Consider the following 23,288-nt stretch of genomic DNA (forward strand, 5'->3'; position numbering starts at 1 on the left):
GGATAACTACAATGATTTGGCAGCCGTTTGCAAAGTTCACTCAAAGGCAATAAAGACTTTAAGGACTTTTTGGTCGGTTGAGCCGACTCCAATCCCAACTCAAAGGACAAACATTTGTGCTAAACGTGCAATTAAAGTTCTGCAGGATTTACTTCCATTGTGCAAAAGCATTGAAAAAATTAACATTAAATTTCTTTTGACAAATGAACACTAAAACCTGTATGTTTGTATTTCTGATTAAAAAAAACCATTTTGTACAATGTATAATTGTATATATTTTTATAAATTTGAATAAGGGGGGTGACATTTTTTTAATGTTGACACTTGCCATTGGATTTTTCTTGATCTTTGCATTAAAACTCCACAAAAAATAATATGGGGATAGGGTCTTTAAAAATTGTCATATCCGTAATATATATATATATATATATAATATATATATATATATATATATATATATATATATATATATATATATATATATTTATATATATATTTATATATATATCTATAAATCAAATCCATCACAAAATTAGCATCTGCTAAGGTTGCATTTTAGGGCCCTGCGAATCCAAAATTTTGATTACAAATCGAATCTTGAATCGAATCTAATGAAATGATGATTTTTTAATCTATTCATGAATCCGAATCTCGATTTAAAAACAAATTCTTTCACAAAACATGTATTTATTTAAATTTCAACATAATCAATTGGTAGGCCAGTCAGGCCTATACCAACAAAAAAACTAAGAAAAAACTAAGTCCTTGTTTGCACTTGCCCAGATTAGTTTTTCACTATTAGCAGAAGTGAGAGACAGTCTTTTATTGCAAAGAACTTGACCACCAACGGAGTTAACTTGTACGCTAGCACAATTGGATGATTGAATTGACAAATAATCTCTAGCAGTTTTTCCTAGCAAAGGCATCTTTTCTTCATGCGCTTTCCAAAAGCCCATTGGTGAGACTGTTGAACCAAGTGAAAACACTGCACACTGCTCAAATTCTTTGGTTAATTTATTAGCATTTTCTTCTTCAATAACATGGTTTTTTTCTTTCAGAATTTTAGCATTTGACAGAACTCTGTGAAGCAAAGAAGACTTCCCAGCAAGAGGTTGATTAGCTTAAGCTTGAACCTGAACAGAAATTAGTTCTATTTTTTTCACTGCTTTTGTCTATGCACATGCAGCTTCTAAGTGACGTCGAATTGTGGTCTGTGTAATGTTGAAAAAAATGGCAGATTTTTTTGATAGCCTTTATCACTAATGTCAGAGCAGGTTAAGATTTCTGTGAGCATTTCAAGACACATTGTAGAACATGAGCTGCACAGGGATTCCATTCTATATCTATAATACAAGCAGTACAAGGCATAGCATTTGTTGTATCAGTAGTTGCATAGAATATGCGACTACTGATACAACAGTTTGAATTTCTCAACTTGTGAGTTGACAATTTTTGCAGTTACTTCTGAAAAATGGTCTGCTTCTATGGTTTCTAAATTTATTACACTAATGCAGTGTTTGTGTAATAACCACTTGGCACAAATATATTGAAGTGTAATCACAAGAAAATTAAACTGATTTAAGGCTTTCCAGTGATCAAAGGCAATGTTATGTTTTCCAATTTTCTCTGTGGCGATTATTCTTTCTTGTTTAATTAAAGCATCTTCATACAGTTCATTCAGTTTGCAAGATAGCGAACTTGGGTGCAGTGGCTTATAGTCTATATTTCCAATTAATGTATTAACCAAGTTTTGAAAGCCAGTACCAGCTACAATTTTAAACGGATGTCCGTCCTTTACAATAGATTTAAGTATTGCATCATCATAACTTTTTCTTGAAGTACTGTCAATTGACTTGTTGCTCTTAAAAGTCAATTCACTTTGTCTCACTTTTTTCACTTCGCCCAGCACAATAACTTGTTCACTGGCTGGCCGTTTTTCAGCTTTTTTTACATTTTTCTTTTCAATCAATTGTAAATGAATAATTTTATGCTTGTCATTTAAATATTTTCATAAGTGACTTGTTGTTCCCGTTCTTTGAATTTTAAAAACTGAAAGACAGTTTAGACACTAAAAGCTTCCATTATTTTCATCCTTTCGAAAATATCGAGCTAGTAATGTAGCCACGACTAATACAACAGACAGGACAGACAGACAGTATTACTATTATTTATTAACTGCAATTAATAAAACACATTTTGTTATAAATAATAAAAATAAACATCAAACATAAAATGTGACTTAAAGTGGAGAAAACACAGAAAAGATGTGGAGAAAACCCAAAGAAGAAAAAAAGTAACTTGCATAGTTGTAAAAAATTAATATTATATAATGAAAAAAACTAAATATGGGAAGAAAAACATAAAGAAAAACCCCTCAGTAAAAAATAAATAAAATATTTATTACAAATCACAAAGTTGCTAAAATAATTGAGGAAATGAGCAATTAAATGTAATTAAGTAACAATGTAGAAATAAATTCAATTGAAGTGTTAAGTTCTATTGAAATGTAACTTGTACGTGCAATGTATAACAAGGAACAACATGTGATATATTTAAATAAGTTTGTTATTTAGAATTAATTTTTAAAACTATTTGATTTTGATTGATGACTTAATAATTTACTTTAATTTAATTAAATACACCTTGTAAGATTGAAAATATACAAATATTTTATAAACTATTGATAATGAATTGATCAAATGCTGAACTGTACTTAAAAGTGCAATTAAAAAAATATAACATCAACAGCACTATTCACAAACATTTGTCCATATGTTTTACAAAATGTGTATGTATAAAGCCTGTATCCCAGCAAGATAAATATATATAACAACAACTGCGTACAAAAATTATAAACAGTTATAGCAAGTATTTTTAAATATGTTATTACTAAAATAAACATATTATAAAGCATAATTTTTTTAAATGCAAAAAATAAATTTATAAAGAATAATTTGTCGTGTATTTAGACGATAACACACACCTATTCAAAGGCCCCTGCATCCCACCAAGATAAAAAAATATATACCAACAACAACAAAAGACAAAGAATAAAGAAACAAAATAAAAAAACATAACAACATCTCTTTATAATAACAACCAACAAAATGCCCCTGTATCCAAAGCAAGATAAAAATTAAATAACAACAACTACGTATAAAAATTTGAAACAGTTATAGCAAGTTTATGGTACTATTACAAAAAACAAATTATAAAGTATAATTTTCCAAATACAAAGAATAAATTTATAAAGAATTATTTATTGTGCATTTAACACACATATATTTAAAGGTTGCTATATTTCAGGAAGATAACAAAATATAACAACAGCATAAACAAAGACAAAGACTAAATTTTTAAAGAATAAACATTTAACACACATGTATTCAAAGATAAAAAAAACATAACCACATCTCTATATAATAACAACTAATAACAAAATAAGCTCGCAATAACAACCAACATCAGCCTTAGTTTATAAAATAAAATTTGACTGTATTTTTAAACAATCAAAGCTAGTATACAACTATTATAAAAATAAAAGTTTTAATGAAAATAAAATAAAATGATCGAAACTTGCAACAAAAAACTTTTTCCTACAACAATCTTATTTTATATATTTTTAATTAATTGTTTTACTCAACTAAATAAAAACTACATTAAAAAAAATAGTATTATATTCCAGAATGTAAATATATACTAAAACAGTGTGTGGAATAAGAGACAGCTTGTGAAACTTACTGTACGTAACAAATGTATCAACACAACAAAGTTAAAAAAAACAAATTAAATATCTTATTATATAATTAAAAAAAAAGTAATAATACAAACAGATAACAAATTTTAAATAAGACTTTCTTTCTAAGAAGAGCTTTCTATAATCTAAGTTCTCTTCGGTGATATTTTCTCGCTTAGATATTTTAGTTATTTATTTTAAAATATAAATGTAAACACTTTAATACTTGGGTAACTAATTATTAAAAAATGGCTTTCTTTATCCTAGAAAGTCTTTTTTTTATCCACTTTAGCACTAGTAATCTATAGTTTTATTAACTCTCTTAAAATCTCCGTGTCAAGTCACACGAAGTGGTAACAGCACTGACAGCACTATAACTAGACTTACACAGCTTACATGCTCACTTACTTAATTTTAACGTAAACATTATCACATCGTGGTAATGGTGCATCTCTTTCTCTTTTCTACAAATATTATAATGGGCACTGCTCTAAATAGCTATCGTCTTTTTTGCCATCTACTAAAATTCATTCTTGTGTTACTCGTCATTCAATTATGCCTCATCCTTTTTCTGAGACTGTTCCTAAGTGCTCCAAAAACTCTTATTTGTCTAGTTTTTTTCCTTGAACATCAGTTCTTTGGAATTTGCTTCCTTCATCTTGCTTTTGATTCATATTATTCATAATCCTGATTCATATAGTTTGCAATTTTTTAAGTCGTCTGTCAATCGTTACCTTGCTCTACAATCTTCATCTTTTCTCTTCCAGTAACTTCCAGCTCTAATTAGTGGTTGCTTGCAGCCCTGTTGGAAGCAAAAATATTTAAAAATATATAATTATGTATATATATATATATATATATATATATATATATATATATATATATATATATATATATATATATATATATATATATATATATATATATATATATGTATATATATATATATATATATATATATATATATATATATATATATATATATATATATATATATATATATATATATATATATATATATATACACAGTATTGGACAAAACATTTGCAGCCAACATCGAACAATGCTAAAAAGTGTTCCTAATTTTACATGTCTTAAAAACGAAACGAACTATGCTACCACAGCAAACAGTTCAGGAGTCTGGAGTCATAGCATGTCATGACATGTGTAATCAGCTGACAGGTGACAGCACACAGGCAGAATTTCGTTGACAAGTGCCATTTTGCAGCGGACAAAACAAGTGCAACTTTTTTGGTTTGTTTCATTTTCTTAAGTCTGGTCCGTGTCAACGTCACGGAAGTTTTTTAATAATTAAAGGAAGTATCCAGAAGTTTCCAGAAGCATACAGAAGCTTCCAGAAGTTTCCAAAAGAAGCATCTGGAAGCATCCAGTAGCATCCAGAAATACCAAGAAACATTCAGAAGCATCCAGACGCATCCAGAAGCATCGAAAAGAAGCATCTAGAATCTTCCAGAACAGGTTCATACAGGTTCATTTTACTATATAAAAGACATGTAAATCGACATGTAATTCAGTCTGTATATGGAAGTCAATCAGTCAGTATTATCAAGACAGTTTATCGGAGTTTTATCAAAGTGTTTTATCGAAGAACATCAATACAAGAAGTGAAATACAACAAGTGTTTCATTACATCAATGCAGTCCACATCCAACCAAGACGCTGTGTTCCACAGAGCATTATTGTATCATCACAAGGTAAATGTAACACGGTAAGCCTTGAGAAGCGTGATTATTTATTTTTATTATTTTTATGACTTCAAGTGCAAAAATGGCTCCCGACAGTCTTGGATTGGAACTAAGAAAGAAAATTATTGGCGATTAAGTAAGTGGAATGTCACAAAAAAGTATTTGGGATAAATATTGCGTGAAAAAATGGACCGTATCAATACTATGTTCCAAATATTGTTCTACGGGAAGTTGGCAGCAGATAACAAAGGTGGAAGACCGCGTTCCACCACTTCTAGAGAGGATTCTATGATCGTCAGATCCGTCAAGAAGGATCCCTGGGTATCATCAGTCAAGATACAAAAGCAATTAGAGCTGCCTGTATCGGACCAAACAATCAGACTACGTGCTGTTGAAGCCGGATTGTTTTCTCAACGCCTTGCAAAGAAACCGCTGATTTCACTAAAAAACCAGAAGAAAAGACTCCTGTTTGCTACATCTGTCCTGTTCAGTGATGAATCGAAGTTCAACATCATTGGGAGCGATGGCGTTTGCCATGTACATCGACGGGCCGGAAAACGCCTCAATTTACGTTACTGCCATAAGATCGTGAAGCATGGTGGAGGCAATTTAATTGTCTGGGGGTGTTTTTCTGCTAACCGTCTAGGTCCAATACATCGAAACGATGGAATAATGGACCGTTTCATGTATAAAAATATCCTGAAAGATGTTAAGTTACCTCATGCTGAATGGAATATGCCAATAAAATGGGTTTTTCAGCAAGACAACGATCCTAAACACACTGCAAAAGTAGTCAAGTAGTGGTTTCAAGACAACTACCTATCGGTTATGGATTGGCCGCCTTAATCTCCGGATCTCAACCCTATCGAGAACCTGTGGGAGATCGTCAACCGCAGAATTAATCATGAAGGTGTTAGTAATAAGGATCAACTTTTTGAACAAATCCAAAAGGCCTGGGCAGCGATTCCACAAAGTTTCATTGATACCTGATCGAATCTATGCCTCGAAGATGCAAGGCTGTGATCGACAACAAGGGATTTGCCACGAAATATTGATAGTGAAATACAGCTTGGTCAACATTTTGTTGAGTTGCACTTGTTTTGTCCAGAAAGAAATCAACTTTTTTTAATACTTTTTATTAATTTATTAATTTTCGTGTACAAATAATGAACTTTGTGATGAATAAAACTTGAAGAACTTTGTCTCTAAACAGTTACATAGTTATTTCTCTAAATTGAAAAAATGCAGCAAGTTATTAAAGATATATGTATATTTTTGAATAGTGCATTAAAAAATATTAAAAAAAAAGTAAAAAGAATTATGAGGACAGTTTTGAAATTAAATATAACATTTTATTTAAATATTATATTTAATTTCTTTTTTAGTATGATTTTTTAAAGTAATTTTCTTTTTTTTTTTTTGAGCAAAGTAAGTAATTTTGTTGCAAATTTGAGTTTTTTCTAAAGTTTTGTTATAACAGAAGGTTGTTACAACATTTAAATACATAAAGGAAAAAGCACTCAACTATAATGGTCCATGTGACTTTTCTAAAGTTTTGTTATAACAGAAGGTTGTTACAACATTTAAATACATAAAAGAAAAAGAACTCAACTATAATGGTCCATGTGACTTTTCTAAAGTTTTGTTATAACAGAAGGTTGTTACAACATTTAAATACATAAAAGAAAAAGCACTCAACTATAATGGTCCATGTGACTTTTCTAAAGTTTTGTTATAACAGAAGGTTGTTACAACATTTAAATACATAAAGGAAAAAGCACTCAACTATAATGGTCCATGTGACTTTTCTAAAGTTTTGTTATAACAGAAGGTTGTTACAACATTTAAATACATAAAAGAAAAAGAACTCAACTATAATGGTCCATGTGACTTTTCTAAAGTTTTGTTATAACAGAAGGTTGTTACAACATTTAAATACATAGAGGAAAAAGCACTCAACTATAATGGTCCATGTGACTTTTCTAAAGTTTTGTTATAACAGAAGGTTGTTACAACATTTAAATACATAAAGGAAAAAGCACTCAACTATAATGGTCCATGTGACTTTTCTAAAGTTTTGTTATGACAGAAGGTTGTTACAACATTTAAATACATAAAAGAAAAGAGCACTCAACTATAATGGTCCATGTGACTTTTCTAAAGTTTTGTTATAACAGAAGGTTGTTACAACATTTAAATACATAAAGGAAAAAGAACTCAACTATAATGGTCCATGTGACTTTTCTAAAGTTTTGTTATGACAGAAGGTTGTTACAACATTTAAATACATAAAAGAAAAGAGCACTCAACTATAATGGTCCATGTGACTTTTCTAAAGTTTTGTTATAACAGAAGGTTGTTACAACATTTAAATACATAAAGGAAAAAGAACTCAACTATAATGGTCCATGTGACTTTTCTAAAGTTTTGTTATAACAGAAGGTTGTTACAACATTTAAATACATAAAGGAAAAAGAACTCAACTATAATGGTCCATGTGACTTTTCTAAAGTTTTGTTATAACAGAAGGTTGTTACAACATTTAAATACATAAAAGAAAAGAGCACTCAACTATAATGGTCCATGTGACTTTTCTAAAGTTTTGTTATAACAGAAGGTTGTTACAACATTTAAATACATAGAGGAAAAAGCACTCAACTATAATGGTCCATGTGACTTTTCTAAAGTTTTGTTATAACAGAAGGTTGTTACAACATTTAAATACATAAAGGAAAAAGAACTCAACTATAATGGTCCATGTGACTTTTCTAAAGTTTTGTTATGACAGAAGGTTGTTACAACATTTAAATACATAAAGGAAAAAGAACTCAACTATAATGGTCCATGTGACTTTTCTAAAGTTTTGTTATAACAGAAGGTTGTTACAACATTTAAATACATAAAGGAAAAAGAACTCAACTATAATGGTCCATGTGACTTTTCTAAAGTTTTGTTATAACAGAAGGTTGTTACAACATTTAAATACATAAAAGAAAAGAGCACTCAACTATAATGGTCCATGTGACTTTTCTAAAGTTTTGTTATAACAGAAGGTTGTTACAACATTTAAATACATAAAAGAAAAAGAACTCAACTATAATGGTCATGTGACTTTTCTAAAGTTTTGTTATAACAGAAGGTTGTTACAACATTTAAATACATAAAAGAAAAAGAACTCAACTATAATGGTCCATGTGACTTTTCTAAAGTTTTGTTATAACAGAAGGTTGTTACAACATTTAAATACATAAAAGAAAAAGAACTCAACTATAATGGTCCATGTGACTTTTCTAAAGTTTTGTTATAACAGAAGGTTGTTACAACATTTAAATACATAAAAGAAAAAGAACTCAACTATAATGGTCCATGTGACTTTTCTAAAGTTTTGTTATAACAGAAGGTTGTTACAACATTTAAATACATAAAAGAAAAAGAACTCAACTATAATGGTCCATGTGACTTTTCTAAAGTTTTGTTATAACAGAAGGTTGTTACAACATTTAAATACATAAAAGAAAAGAGCACTCAACTATAATGGTCCATGTGACTTTTCTAAAGTTTTGTTATAACAGAAGGTTGTTACAACATTTAAATACATAAAAGAAAAGAGCACTCAACTATAATGGTCCATGTGACTTTTCTAAAGTTTTGTTATAACAGAAGGTTGTTACAACATTTAAATACATAAAAGAAAAGAGCACTCAACTATAATGGTCCATGTGACTTTTCTAAAGTTTTGTTATAACAGAAGGTTGTTACAACATTTAAATACATAAAAGAAAAAGAACTCAACTATAATGGTCATGTGACTTTTCTAAAGTTTTGTTATAACAGAAGGTTGTTACAACATTTAAATACATAAAAGAAAAAGAACTCAACTATAATGGTCCATGTGACTTTTCTAAAGTTTTGTTATGACAGAAGGTTGTTACAACATTTAAATACATAAAGGAAAAAGAACTCAACTATAATGGTCCATGTGACTTTTCTAAAGTTTTGTTATGACAGAAGGTTGTTACAACATTTAAATACATAAAGGAAAAAGAACTCAACTATAATGGTCCATGTGACTTTTCTAAAGTTTTGTTATAACAGAAGGTTGTTACAACATTTAAATACATAAAGGAAAAAGAACTCAACTATAATGGTCCATGTGACTTTTCTAAAGTTTTGTTATAACAGAAGGTTGTTACAACATTTAAATACATAAAGGAAAAAGAACTCAACTATAATGGTCCATGTGACTTTTCTAAAGTTTTGTTATAACAGAAGGTTGTTACAACATTTAAATACATAAAGGAAAAAGAACTCAACTATAATGGTCCATGTGACTTTTCTAAAGTTTTGTTATAACAGAAGGTTGTTACAACATTTAAATACATAAAAGAAAAGAGCACTCAACTATAATGGTCCATGTGACTTTTCTAAAGTTTTGTTATAACAGAAGGTTGTTACAACATTTAAATACATAAAAGAAAAGAGCACTCAACTATAATGGTCCATGTGACTTTTCTAAAGTTTTGTTATAACAGAAGGTTGTTACAACATTTAAATACATAAAAGAAAAGAGCACTCAACTATAATGGTCCATGTGACTTTTCTAAAGTTTTGTTATAACAGAAGGTTGTTACAACATTTAAATACATAAAAGAAAAGAGCACTCAACTATAATGGTCCATGTGACTTTTCTAAAGTTTTGTTATAACAGAAGGTTGTTACAACATTTAAATACATAAAAGAAAAGAGCACTCAACTATAATGGTCCATGTGACTTTTCTAAAGTTTTGTTATAACAGAAGGTTGTTACAACATTTAAATACATAAAGGAAAAAGAACTCAACTATAATGGTCCATGTGACTTTTCTAAAGTTTTGTTATAACAGAAGGTTGTTACAACATTTAAATACATAAAGGAAAAAGAACTCAACTATAATGGTCCATGTGACTTTTCTAAAGTTTTGTTATAACAGAAGGTTGTTACAACATTTAAATACATAAAGGAAAAAGAACTCAACTATAATGGTCCATGTGACTTTTCTAAAGTTTTGTTATAACAGAAGGTTGTTACAACATTTAAATACATAAAAGAAAAGAGCACTCAACTATAATGGTCACGTGACTTTTGGGATGTGAATAAAGTAAAATGCATCACTAAAGTTTTTCACATCATTTTTTGAATCTGAAAAAACTGTCAAGTTGAACTATTTTATTCATCCATCAAAAAAAACAGAGCTGTGCGTATAAAGCAAAAAAAGATTTTTAGCAGAACTATGTAAAAAGATGAAGAATGAAAGAAAACAAGAATTTATCAATTATACAAACAATTTTATCAGTGCCAGAGTTGAATGTTAACTATCAGGTTACCTTTTTATCAGTGCCAGAGTTGAATGTTAACTATCAGGTTACCTTTTTATCAGTGCCAGAGTTGAATGTTAACTATCAGGTTACTTTTTTATCAGTGCCAGAGTTGAATGTCAACTATCAGGTTAACTTTTTAGAATAGTTTAGAAAATAATTCTGTTCAAAGAACTTGTAAGGATTATTAATAAAAAAATTCAGTAGTTGGTAATAAGCTGGGCAATAAGCATCAAGTAAAAAGATTAAAAGTAACTAAATATGTTTTAGTAAAAAAGTAAAAAGATTAAAAGTAACTAAATATGTTTTAGAAAAATTTTTCCATATTCAAAAACTCATCAGTGAATTAGGTGCAGATACTCTACGGAACCAAAACTCCTAAATGGATTATTATTAAAAGAGTTAGTGGAATATTTTCGATTGGTTGACAATCAGAAGAAACGTAGAAGTTATATAAAAAATTAGTCAATGAGGATGTTATCATCTGATGCTGTCATTTCTAGATAAGATAGCTTTTTATCTATCTAGATTGAGTGCTTTGATAGTATTATGGCTTTGCGGGTACCAATTAAAAAAAGCATGTTTTATTGTGCTTAAGGTTAAAGAAAATTATTAAGTTTAGTAGAGTAAACTAGTTATTGAATATTTTATTTTAAAAGCAAGTATACAAAATGACCCAGAGTACTAATCAGTTTTATTAGCTCTCCACAATTTGTAAATGGTAAGCTAATCGCATTATTCATGATGAACTCCATCAGTCATTGTGATTTTGTGTTCATCTCCAGCGTCTTATCAGAAAGTAATTCTATTGCCTGTCATCTTACACATTTTTTTTCTAATAAGATAAAATCTCTTTTGTAGCTTTTATAAAACTTCAATGAATAGAGCATCTTTTTTAATTATTGTTTCCTTTACTAAATCCTAATCAAAGATTTTTGTTATCTGGGTTTTCGAATGTGGTTTTGAGTTTCTTAAAGTGAGGGTTGTGTAGTCCTGAGGGTTGTGTAGTCCTGAGGATTGTCTGGTCTTGTAGCATTCCCCAAAAGAAAGCATTATTTTTGAAGACACCGCTCTTTTCATTGAATTTTTGTAAAAGCCATAAAAACAAATTATATATTCTTCATGACTAAAATGTTTTTTTAGTTTTTTAGCATATTTCTATTTTCGGCATTAATTCCGGCATTTGGAGTTATCTCAAATGAAAAATTTACTGTCAACTTTCAATTTTATGGTATTACAAATAAATTTATAAGTAGTTAAAAATGTTGTTGGTATTGTTTTGTTATTTTTTATAGGTATTTGATTGGAAAAGTTCTCGTGAATTATGAACGTAAGCCAAAACCCGAATCTCCTGAATCTGCTGCAATCATAAAGTCCGAGGGAATCTAGAAATTTAAAATAATTAAAAATATTCTAAAGTCGAATTCTAAGTTTGAACTCAGGTTTTAGTTCGATTCAGGTTTTATTATATATTTCATAAAAATAAAGGTGTTGAAGATGTAAACTTTAATTAGGTGTATGATAGTTCAATGAACATTTTTTAATAACATCAGAAATTTGAAAAACAAATCGATATCCCTTCTAACGTTTGGCTTGAAAGAAAATCAAATGGTTGATAAGTCAGTGACAGTTAATTTAAAATTGAATGTTGTGTTTTAGTCAGTTAAAGTCGACATAAGATCGTAGCCGATCAAAAACCAAATGTCAATCAAAGATTGTAATTGATTTAAAGATAACTTTGAATTCTTTTTTTTTCTTCTGATTTCCGTATTTTTTTTTTATTAATAAAGATCTTTTCGAGAATATATACAATTTTATAATGTTTTATTTAAAACTGTGAATATATTATAAATTTAAAGTTTTATTTTGTGTTCAAAAAACGTTGTATTTGTTTTACTTGTTTGATTAGCATGTCTTTAAAATATGTTGTTTTGTATTGAAGTTTTTTTAATTAAAATTAATACAAAATATTGGTATATAGATGCATGAAATGTATTATATAAACTAATATGTATATCGTTGTTATGCAATTATTCAAATGTGTTGGTGATTCTCTTTATTTGTTAAATGGCATTTGACCTAAAGATCATTTGTACATTTTATCAAGCAATATTTGTTAAATGACATTTAACCAAGGATCATTTATACATTTTACCGAGAGATATTTTGTATAATTTATTTTGCAAATGTTTTTTAATTTTACAGAGACTTTGACCAAGGGTGAAAGTATAAAATTTTAATTGGTTTCAGAGATATACTAGATAAAATGCTAAAAGTTGTTAACAATAGACCGTTCAATTGCTATTTTGTAAAAAGACCCAAGATTTATTAGTAGCTGTAGTAGTTGTGGTAATAGTAATTCGTAGCAAGTTATGATAGCGGGTTTATAAATTGTTCAACCATTGTTTTGTGTAGTCACATTTTTTTAACTTTTCTTATAGAAATAAATTCAAAATTATATAAATATCTAAAATCTTATATTATCTTATGGCATCAACGATGGTTAAATTAGGTAACATACTTTCATTTCTATCTGGTGTTTGCGCATCATTAGTATCGGTATTTAGCAAATTAACGTTTGGTGAGTATGAGATAGCTGAAGTGCTCTGCAGGGTGGAACTTATTGAAAGATTTGTTGGAGTTTTTAATTTAAATTGTATCACTGTAAGTTTCATAATTTTGACAAACAAAAGTTTTGTTTTATTTCATTGTTTTTTAATTAATGGATTCGAAAAGTATTAATTATAGTTTAACGATATTATTAAAAAATATAGATAAAATATTTATATACATATATATATATAAATATATATATATATATATATATATATATATATATATATATATATATATATATATATATATATATATATATATACACACTTCCCAGCAAACATGCTATAGTGGGTTTTCAGTGGACCTATATAGGCATTTAAAGCGGACCGATGTAGCTTTGCTCATCGATTTCATTCGACCAGTATTGCGTTTATTAATTTTTTAAATCTATAACTTAAAAGTGAAGCAGTAAAATAAAATTATTGGATTTCTTGATCAGATTTATGGACCTTTCAATAGTAAAATTAATAAAAAATAATATTAATGCAGATAGCTTGCATACGATAAAGCCCGAGTGGTTGTTTCCGAAATCTAAACGCATCACCTTAAAAATGTCTAGTTATGGTTTTGTAAACTCTCCAGTATTTTATCGGTTATAAGGATTTTCTTAACAGGGTAAATATATCATGCTTACTAAAATAAAATTAGACCTGAACAAATATTTTCACCTAAGAATTTTCTTTAATATAACGGGTTGGACAACGAAAATTAATTAACTTTTACGCTTTTTTAAAAATAAGTATTATCTTGATGTTCAATTTAGTGTATTGGTATTTGATTTTTTATTTTTGTAGATTGATGTTCCGTTCAGGGTTTTAATGTTTGGATTTGTATTGCTATGCAACCTGGTAATGTGGGCATTGTTTATGTTTTCGCTTTCAATGTCGAGTTCTACTGTTGAAGTTACTGTTATTAACTCATCTGCTAATTTCATAACTTCAGTAAAGTGTTTTTTTATTCAACAATATTTTTGCTTGATGAATATGATTTTGTTTATTTTGTTTTTAGGCAATCAACTAGTTTGGTTGAGAATAATTGGATTTAAAAGCTGACGCGTTTGAATGATAGGATTTTAAAACCAAGAGGCTTAAATGATTCAAAAAAATAATTTTTAATTCATATGCCATAGCTCGTATTAATTTTAAAAAAAAAAGAAGTTATTTCTCAGTTTTTCTATTTAAACTACATAGTATTAATACATAATATTTTTATTTTTATTGGCTATAATTTTAAGCGTTTATTTAGTATTAAATAAACGCTAAAAATTGCCAACATCAACTATAGTAATTGTGAATATTTTCTGTTAAGCAAATTGTATTTACTGATAGGCAACAAATGCAGTTTGCTTGATAGACATAAAGGCTATAAACAGTTACTATTTGCTACGGTTAAACATTTATTACTTAATTCCCTTTGAAACTAATAAGATTATACATGGTTTATGGGTTAGTTATCACGGGCCTGAATAAGTGGGTACATTGTCTTGACTAACAGTATGTATATTTTAATTAACTGACATAATTTATATTTTTATTTGAATAATATAATATATTTTTTAGGGCTTATTTGGAATGGTTTTTTTTCGCGAAGCTTTTTCAATAACTTGGGTGGTTGGTTTATTTTTTATTTGTTCTGGATTAGTACTCATTCATAGGTCACAAAACAAGGAAGAACACGAAAAAGTTGAGTAATAACAAATGAAAAAACTTATCATTTTTTTTGTATGTGTATATTTTTATTTTTTAATCATTATTTCAAAAAATTTGGCTTGTTTCATAAATAGTGATTTATAACTCGTTCTATAAAACATTGTTTGAAGTATACGACGCAAACTTCCCACAATACAAAGTAAACTTTAAAATAGTCAACATGGAAATCTTCCAAACTCAGACAAAAATTGTATATTAAGTAGTTAAAGTCACAAGCAGATAAAAAAAAGGTGGTTTATAAAAATTACGTAAAACATTTTAAAAGTCAAAGAAAAAAGTGGTATTCAAACTTGCTAGAGAAGTTTAAACAAATTGCTAGCATAAAATTAAAACACGCAACTGAAAATTATTAATACTTTAAAAAGAGTAAATCCAATAAATAACTTCTTTGTAGCTATTGGTCCTAATGTAAAAAAAGATTATAACTAAGACAATAAATGATTTTACACTTCCCGTAAATTCATTAACTAAGTAACTTTGAAGTTTTATAAAATTTCAATGTGCTCATAAAATATCAAAAAACAATATAGCGAGAGCGCCAGATAAAATAAATGGAAACAATAAATTGGTTTTTCCAAGATCATAAGAATCATACTTTTTCAGGTCTTAAAAGTTGTTCAATAAAGCAAAGAATATTTTCTGACTAATTAAAGGAAACTAAAGTTTTACCAGGGTAAATATAAAATATACCTAATTCTCATCCTATTTCTGCATTTTTTGAAGACTTTTAAAAGGATTCTTTACAATAAATGATCACCTTACTAAATGCCAAAATGAATTTAAAAAAAATAATTCCTCTAAACATACAGTACTTTGTCTGCCTATAAATATTGCAGATTCGTTTGAAAAATCACAATCTTGGAGTTTTCATTGATCTATCGAAAGCATTTTGATATAATAGATCAAAAATAGAAAAAAAAAACTTGAAAATTATGGAATCACTGGTAATTTTTTAAAATAACTGAAAAGCTATTTAAGCAATCGTAAACAGTTTGTGTAATAGATCCTCCTTTACAAATTTACTAAATATAAAGTGTAGTGTTCCCAAGGGTCTGTACTAGGACCACTGCTTTTTTTCATTTATATTAATGATCTTTATAATGGCTCGAAATTCATGACAGTAATGTTTGTTGATGACCTAAAGTTTTTCTGTTTAGTAATAATATCATAACACATTTTCATGACATCAGGCACGGAGCTAATTAAAATTTAAAACTGGCTCAAATCAAATAAATTATAAATTAACATAAAAGACTATATGGATTCTATTTCAAACGAAATTCTATAAAACTCTTTTACTTAATGATGTGCATCTAATATATATTCACAATACTTAAATTAAACAACTAAAGAATATACCTTGATGTTTTCATTGACGAAAATCTCACATAAAAAAATAATATCGAAACATTTTTTGTTATTCGTTGTTAAAGTACTCCAAGAAGTCCAAATGGTCATATCACAGAGTACCGCGGAATAGCATTTAACCAGAAGGTTAATTGCTATTAATAATTACTTAATGTTTTTATTGTTCATTCATTTACATTTAAATGAAGGATAAACTTAACAGGATCGTATGATTTTCAACGAGTTTCCGTGTTTTTATATATTAAAATATATAGCAGAATACAGTAGTGTGAAAAATATTAGAATCTCAATGAATTTTTTTGTCTAACTTGACAGTTTGTCAGCCGAGAACCAAGAGGCATTTTGTGTTTTTTTCTGTTTATTATCAATAAATATTCAATCATCAATAGAGTATGTGTCAAATAATTCTAGACTCAGGAATGATACAATTTTTAAAAATATTTGAAAAACTAGTCGGACATTCTGGCAGAAAACCTTTACAAATTATATTTTACAACTTGATTTTCTCGGAAACACAAAAAATATATGGCCTTTTGGTTCTCGGCTGATTTGTTGTCATGGTACTTTGATTTATTTAACAGCGTAGCACTATTTTGATTTCTTTTTTATTTCAAAAAACTATTTTTAAAAATGCGGGTGTAAAAGAATTTGAATATTTTTAGAGTTAGAGAGTGAACTAATGCAAGGCTGGTGAGTACACAATGTTATTTACAATTATATCTATAATATAAAGCAATTTTACTTTCATTATTTTTGTTGTTTCATGAAAAATAAGATAAGGGCGCTTCTGATTTTTTAAATGACAAGTAATGTAGCAAAGTAAATATGTCAAATTGTATTTTATTTTGTGGTTTTGTGTATCTAATATATTTTTTTATGTGCTTTTGCAGACATATGAAACTTGGAGATCCGATAATCCAATAAGAAAGTGCACAGCTCGTTCTGTCAAGCAGTGCCTGTAGTGCAGCAACGTTTCAAGGTTGAATTGGTTGGACAACTAGGCTTCATCATGTGTTTTACATTATAATGATAGTGTTTTACTCGCAAAGTTCTGACTTCTGTCGGGGTAAAATAAGGACAAATTAAAAAATCTAACCCTCATAAAAATAAATCAGGTTTAGCTAATCAAACCTTTGAATAAAAATAACTAGAAATAACGAGTGAGCAAAGATAAAATATAAAAATATGAAGAAAAAAAAATTTTTATGACATATATCTAAATACACCACAATGAAAACTTTGTTGACCACCACTATTGTGGAAAATCCAAAATACCAAACATTGTTGAAAATCAACTTGACAACATTACTGTCATAAATTATACTATAAGATTGGGTAAAGCCATAATGGCGAAATAAAACCAATACGTTATCAATGAACCATGATGTTACTTTATTACAAAATTTTTATTAAATACAACTATCATAGAAAATTTTTTGGCGTCAATTAATACACTTGTAAAATATTTTTGGAAATATAAAATCTCAAAAAAAAAAAAAAAAAGTAAACTTAAAAAAGAAAAAAAAACAGTTTTCATTTAAAAAAAGTATATTTATTTTTTATCAACTTGCAAAGCTATATTTTCCAAATCTTTAAAGCTTGCTGTAGCACTTCCTCTTTCTAAAGGCTTTGGCTAAAACAATATATATATATATATATATATATATATATATATATATATATATATATATATATATATATATATATATATATATATATATATATATATATATATATATATATACATATATATACACACATAGAGAGAGAGATAGGTAAATACAATAAATGATCAAAAAAATTAAAACAAAACCTGGCTTTTTGAAGGTTTCCATCCAATCATATATATAATTTGGAATGTGGCAGGAATACTACCATCCCCATCGCCATATAACTCTATAAGAAAAGTAAAGTGTGTATGTATGTATGTATGTATGTATGTATGTATGTATGTATGTATGTATGTATGTATGTATGTATGTATGTATGTATGTATGTATGTATGTATGTATGTATCTATATATATATATATATATATATATATATATATATATATATATATATATATATATATATATATATATATATATATATATATATATATATATATATATATATACGTATGTATGTATATATGTGTGTGTGTGTGTGTATATATATATATATATATATATATATATATATATATATATATATATATATATATATATATATATATATATATATATATATATATATATATATATAAATGTATAAAGAAAAACCAACACTTGCAAGTGCCATTATTAACCATAAAGTTATTACCAGAAACGGCCATATAGCAGCAACAACACCTTTAAGTGTACAAAAATTTATTCATTTTTACTTAAAAGTAGACATGAATGATTAGAAATTAAGGTATTGAAATAAGAGAAAACTAGAGATGAATTTGTAAAAAAGTTAAAAATTTGTAAAGTAGTAAGTTATGTTGAAGCAGAAAATTACATGTGACAGAACTGCTGCTTCTATTGCAAGCCCAGAATTTGGACATAAACATGATCCACTTCTAAGAGTTGTACAAAGTAACACTGGGCAGTATTTAACAGCACTTGATCAGATTTTAGTAATACAAAATCTGTTGGAGTATTTTGAAGTACCCGACTAAAATTTGCAGCTTGTACTGACACTACTTCTATAAATACAGGAAGATAGCAAGAAAAAATGATGATTTTAACAAAGAATTTTAAAGAACTTCATTGGTTAATGTGTCAACATTATATTTATGAACTGCACATTACGCCCATACAAAGCAATAGCTGGGATTAAAATCAATAATACACTTTACTTAACTTAAGGAAACAATTGGAAGAATTTTTGCCATTAAATTTTTCACTTACTACTAAATACAGATTTAAAAGGTTTTCAGAGAACTCACCTACATCTAGTTCAGGCATATACAATTTCTATTTTGAAGAGCTTTATAAAGTTTTCTCAAAATATAATAATTTTTCCAAGGGATGATTACAAGCATGTTGTAGAATATCTTGTCTTTATTTAATATCATTTCTGATAAAATAAAAGATTTCAAAATTGATCAGTTGCTGACTACTATGGCTCAAATAGGTAACAACCACACAATATCATTTGGTACTTAAAAACCCATCGCCGGTAATTGATTATCTACGTGAACAACAAAAGAAATTGTTTCTGAGATGCATTTTATGATTGCAGTTTTCTCCATGTTTTTGAAGTCTAGATGAAGAAAAGATGAAGTTTATAAAGCAAGATAACAATTAATAGATGACTTAAAATATTGCAACTTATATGAATGAAGAAAGCAAGACGAATGAAGCAAATTCAAAAGAGCTGATATTCGAGGAAAAAAACTAGACGAATAAGAGTTTTTGGAGCACTTAGGAACAGTCACAGAAGTGCCAGTAGACACTTATTACAGTTTGCACCTTTAACAGTTCACACTTACGCTATTCACACTTATGAAGTTTGCACTTATTCAGTTGTACCAAACCAAATTTGACAAAAAGCTCTTCCTCTTAGACTTAGAAAAAAATTTGTGTAAACTTTTGTGAAGGAAACATAGAGCATCTTTTTACATAGTAATTATGTAAATTTAAAAAACAGTTAAAAAGTAAGAGAAAAATTGTCACCCTAATAGTTATGCACCAAAGTGGTACATAACACTAAAATAATGAAAAAAAAAAAAAGTCATACACCAAAGTGGTATAGAAACTAATAGTGCATAAACTTTAACAAAATAAATGTAAATTCATAAAAAATTTTATAATAATTAAAATTCCATAAAATAATTTTTTTTTTTAAATCTTCAAGAACTTCTTTTGATATTTTTTGATTTTTGAGTTTTCTAATAATAACATCTTATTCTCAAAAAAATTCTTCTGAGTTAATTTCATTTGAAACTAGATTTTTTTATTACTATAAGCTCATTTAGAGTCTCTTTTTTCACAAATATCGTCTTTTAAATCAGGTACACACAAATTTTTCATTATCTCTAAGATTATAAGAAATCTTACTTACTACCTTCAAATTTTTATCATTAATTTTAATTTAAAAAAATAGTATATTAATTTAAAAAATTAAACAGATTAATTTCAAAATTTCCTCCCACTACTAATTTTTTTGCTTCTGCCTAAAGAAAGAAAATTTCATTACCGTTATATATAGCGGCAGCAGCTAACATTGAATCTCTGTGCAAGATATTTTTTCTTGTCCATGTTGCATTGTTTTCACCCATTCCTACATAAATAAAAGACATTAAGACTTACTAGACTGGTTATGTTTAACTTAATACTCATTTATTTTTCTAACAAAAATATAAGAGACTTAACTATAACTAACAAAAATATAAGAGAACCAAAAATAACTGACAAAAGCTCTGGGCATGACAGTGGCCAAACTGACCTTTCAAATCATGCATAAGTTCAAACATTGAAGGATAACTGATAATAATTTCATCTTGATCCTGAAAATATAGTAAAAAGTAATAAAAACAATATTAACTTTATATAAAAATAAATTAAATTTAAATTTCATAAAATTATAAGATTATAAAAAAATACTGATATAACTTCTAGATAAAACTATAAATACAAAATACTTGAATAACTTAGGTTAAAGATATAATGGTTATAAGTGAAAAAAAAATAATGGAGGAAAAATCAGAACAAACATAAAAACCAGAACAAACAAAGCATCAAAGACCCCAAAAAAAGCCTAAAACAAAATGAGTACTGGAAAAATGCTGTACTTTTGCTTTATGAGCAAATAAAGTAAATTACTTTGTGAGAAAGTAAAGACTTATATAAATACAGAACACTTCAGTAAAATGCTAACAATACTTACAATAGTAGTTAGATTGAACCCTGCTCCATTTAACAAAGCACTGACATCTCTCATTTCAGTAAAAGGTGATACATGTGGTCCAAACCCCTACAAAATTTTAATAACACTGTATAAAATTATTTATAAATATTTAAATCAATATATACATAAATAAAAACTTTTGTGTTGAAAATTTCCTGTATATATATATATATATATATATATATATATATATATATATATATATATATATATATATATATATATATATATATATATATATATATATACACACACACACACACATAATAGCCACAAATTTTCTGTGACCAATGGAACTAAGCTGTTTTATTTAAAATTTAAAAGAAACTTGGGCACAAAAGTGGAAAAAAAATAAATATATATATATATATATATATATATACATATATATATTAGAGAAAAAAAGTGTTTTACAAAAATGATAACCAATTATATAAAACCCTAAATTTTCTTCATCAAGATCATCCCATGCTTATTTTACATCAAGATCATTCTATGCTGTTTGTACATGGTTTCTGGACCCTTGTCTTTTTGTGCTATTTTACAATATTGTGTTATAGCCATAGCTGATGAAAAATGTAAAGAAAGAATATTCATCAGCCCAAATGAGAGCCAACATTAAGGTCCTCAATTCTTTAGATTTCACAAAAAATTTGTGTGCTTGAAAGAACTGTTAAGCTCATAAAAGACAACATTGATGTTGCTCCAAATAAAGTTTTTGCTTTTATTTATTATTGAACAATTATTTTTATTATTGAACATCTACAAAAGTAAGCATCGAGGAAAAAGCAAGACCACTCAAGAAAAACAAAAAAACAATAAATATAAAAAAAAAAATTTTAAATAATAGTTTAATAAGAAGTTTGTTGTATGAATTTGCTTGACGTTATATGCAACATATATGTGGTGCTTCTTTCAAAAAACTTAAAAAATATCTGAAAAGTTACCGCAATAACTGGAAAAAATTGCATAAATTGGCAATTTTGTAGACAGATTTATTTGCCATGCATTTTTATTTGGTGCTTCTACCGAAGCAAAAACTCTGGAAAGAGTTTTTTAAGTTTCAGAACTTGCTCAAATGTGCCATATATATATATATATATATATATATATATTTATATATATATATATAATATATATATATATATATATATATATATATATATATATATATATATATATATATATATATTTGGGTGGTTTAAATTAAGGTGAAAATTTTTTTCAAATAGTGTGGAGCTAATAAGGTGCGCAGACTCTTGTTTTATATATAAGATTTTTTTTTTAATTTAAAAAAAGTTTAAGGGTGGCGCACGGCCCCAAAGTACTTTTTTTTAACCCTATTTTGACATTTTTTGACCCCACGTGTGCCACCCTTAAACATTATTAAAATTAATTTTTTTTAATATTTATTCTCATAATGAATAATATTAAAAAATAATTGGCACTCTTTCTATATATATATATATATACATTTTTTCTTTTATAAAAAAGTTGTCAAAAAAGACTAAATACTGATTTTTTAATTTATAAAGTTTTTCATTATTTCTTTACACTAACAAATATTATTTCTATACACTGTTTCTATGACAACAGTGTGATTTAATTATACTTTTGTATTAACAATGCTCAATTTTCAACATCTGCTATTTTAACAATGTTTAAGAAAACTTTAACATGTGTAAAATGTTGATTTTGTAACTTTAAATTTGTAGTGTTTAATATATTATAGGTTCTTGCATTATATTTAATGAAATATGTTTCTAGAAATTAAAAAGATATCTAAATTGATGCTATTATAATTCAGAATTCAACATACAGAATTCGTAGCATACAATGCGTTTAAATTTTAAAAATAAATTATATAGTTATCTAATTGATATTAATTTTAGGAAAGAAGTTAAGGCTCTAATAATAAAA

At 27.2% G+C, this 23,288-nt stretch overlaps 3 protein-coding genes across 4 annotated transcripts in view; 2 read left to right on the top strand and 1 right to left on the bottom strand.

Annotated features, from left to right (window-relative positions):
- The window catches only part of LOC100203131 (E3 ubiquitin-protein ligase MARCHF6), an 83,538-nt gene extending 70,819 nt beyond the window's left edge, over positions 1-12,719 (top strand). The window contains exon 31 of the mRNA XM_065820497.1: positions 12,093-12,719. Within this exon, the coding sequence (XP_065676569.1) occupies positions 12,093-12,186 (94 nt within the window). The 3' untranslated portion in view covers positions 12,187-12,719. The remainder of the gene's footprint in view (positions 1-12,092) is intronic.
- A 503-nt stretch (positions 12,720-13,222) lies between these two features.
- Positions 13,223-15,193, top strand: LOC101241646 (uncharacterized). Its single transcript, XM_065820498.1, has 3 exons — positions 13,223-13,461; positions 14,208-14,354; positions 14,973-15,193. The coding sequence occupies exons 1-3, from the start codon at positions 13,285-13,287 to the stop codon at positions 15,102-15,104; spliced, it is 456 nt and encodes a 151-aa protein (XP_065676570.1). The 5' UTR covers positions 13,223-13,284; the 3' UTR covers positions 15,105-15,193.
- A 2,665-nt stretch (positions 15,194-17,858) lies between these two features.
- LOC100210831 (arginine-hydroxylase NDUFAF5, mitochondrial) overlaps positions 17,859-23,288 on the bottom strand; it is a 28,501-nt gene continuing 23,071 nt past the window's right edge. For both annotated transcript variants that reach the window (XM_065820771.1, XM_065820770.1), the window contains 5 exons: positions 21,348-21,434; positions 20,907-20,967; positions 20,658-20,741; positions 18,304-18,386; positions 17,859-18,123 (listed from right to left, as the gene is read on the bottom strand). In XM_065820771.1, coding sequence (XP_065676843.1) covers positions 18,043-18,123; positions 18,304-18,386; positions 20,658-20,741; positions 20,907-20,967; positions 21,348-21,434 — 396 coding nt within the window. In that variant the 3' untranslated portion in view covers positions 17,859-18,042. The remainder of the gene's footprint in view (positions 18,124-18,303; positions 18,387-20,657; positions 20,742-20,906; positions 20,968-21,347; positions 21,435-23,288) is intronic.

The sequence above is a fragment of the Hydra vulgaris genome, chromosome 15 (genome assembly GCF_038396675.1).
Source record: "Hydra vulgaris chromosome 15, alternate assembly HydraT2T_AEP".
In the NCBI taxonomy this organism is placed as follows: domain Eukaryota; kingdom Metazoa; phylum Cnidaria; class Hydrozoa; order Anthoathecata; family Hydridae; genus Hydra; species Hydra vulgaris.

Bases quoted from the DNA above. Each gene is read 5' to 3' on its own strand.
- LOC101241646 (XM_065820498.1), top strand. From the start codon at position 13,285: ATGGCATCAACGATGGTTAAATTAGGTAACATACTTTCATTTCTATCT. The intron at 13,462-14,207 runs GTAAGTTTCATA...TTATTTTTGTAG, and splicing joins TTAATTTAAATTGTATCACT to ATTGATGTTCCGTTCAGGGT. The intron at 14,355-14,972 runs GTAAAGTGTTTT...TATATTTTTTAG, and splicing joins CTGCTAATTTCATAACTTCA to GGCTTATTTGGAATGGTTTT.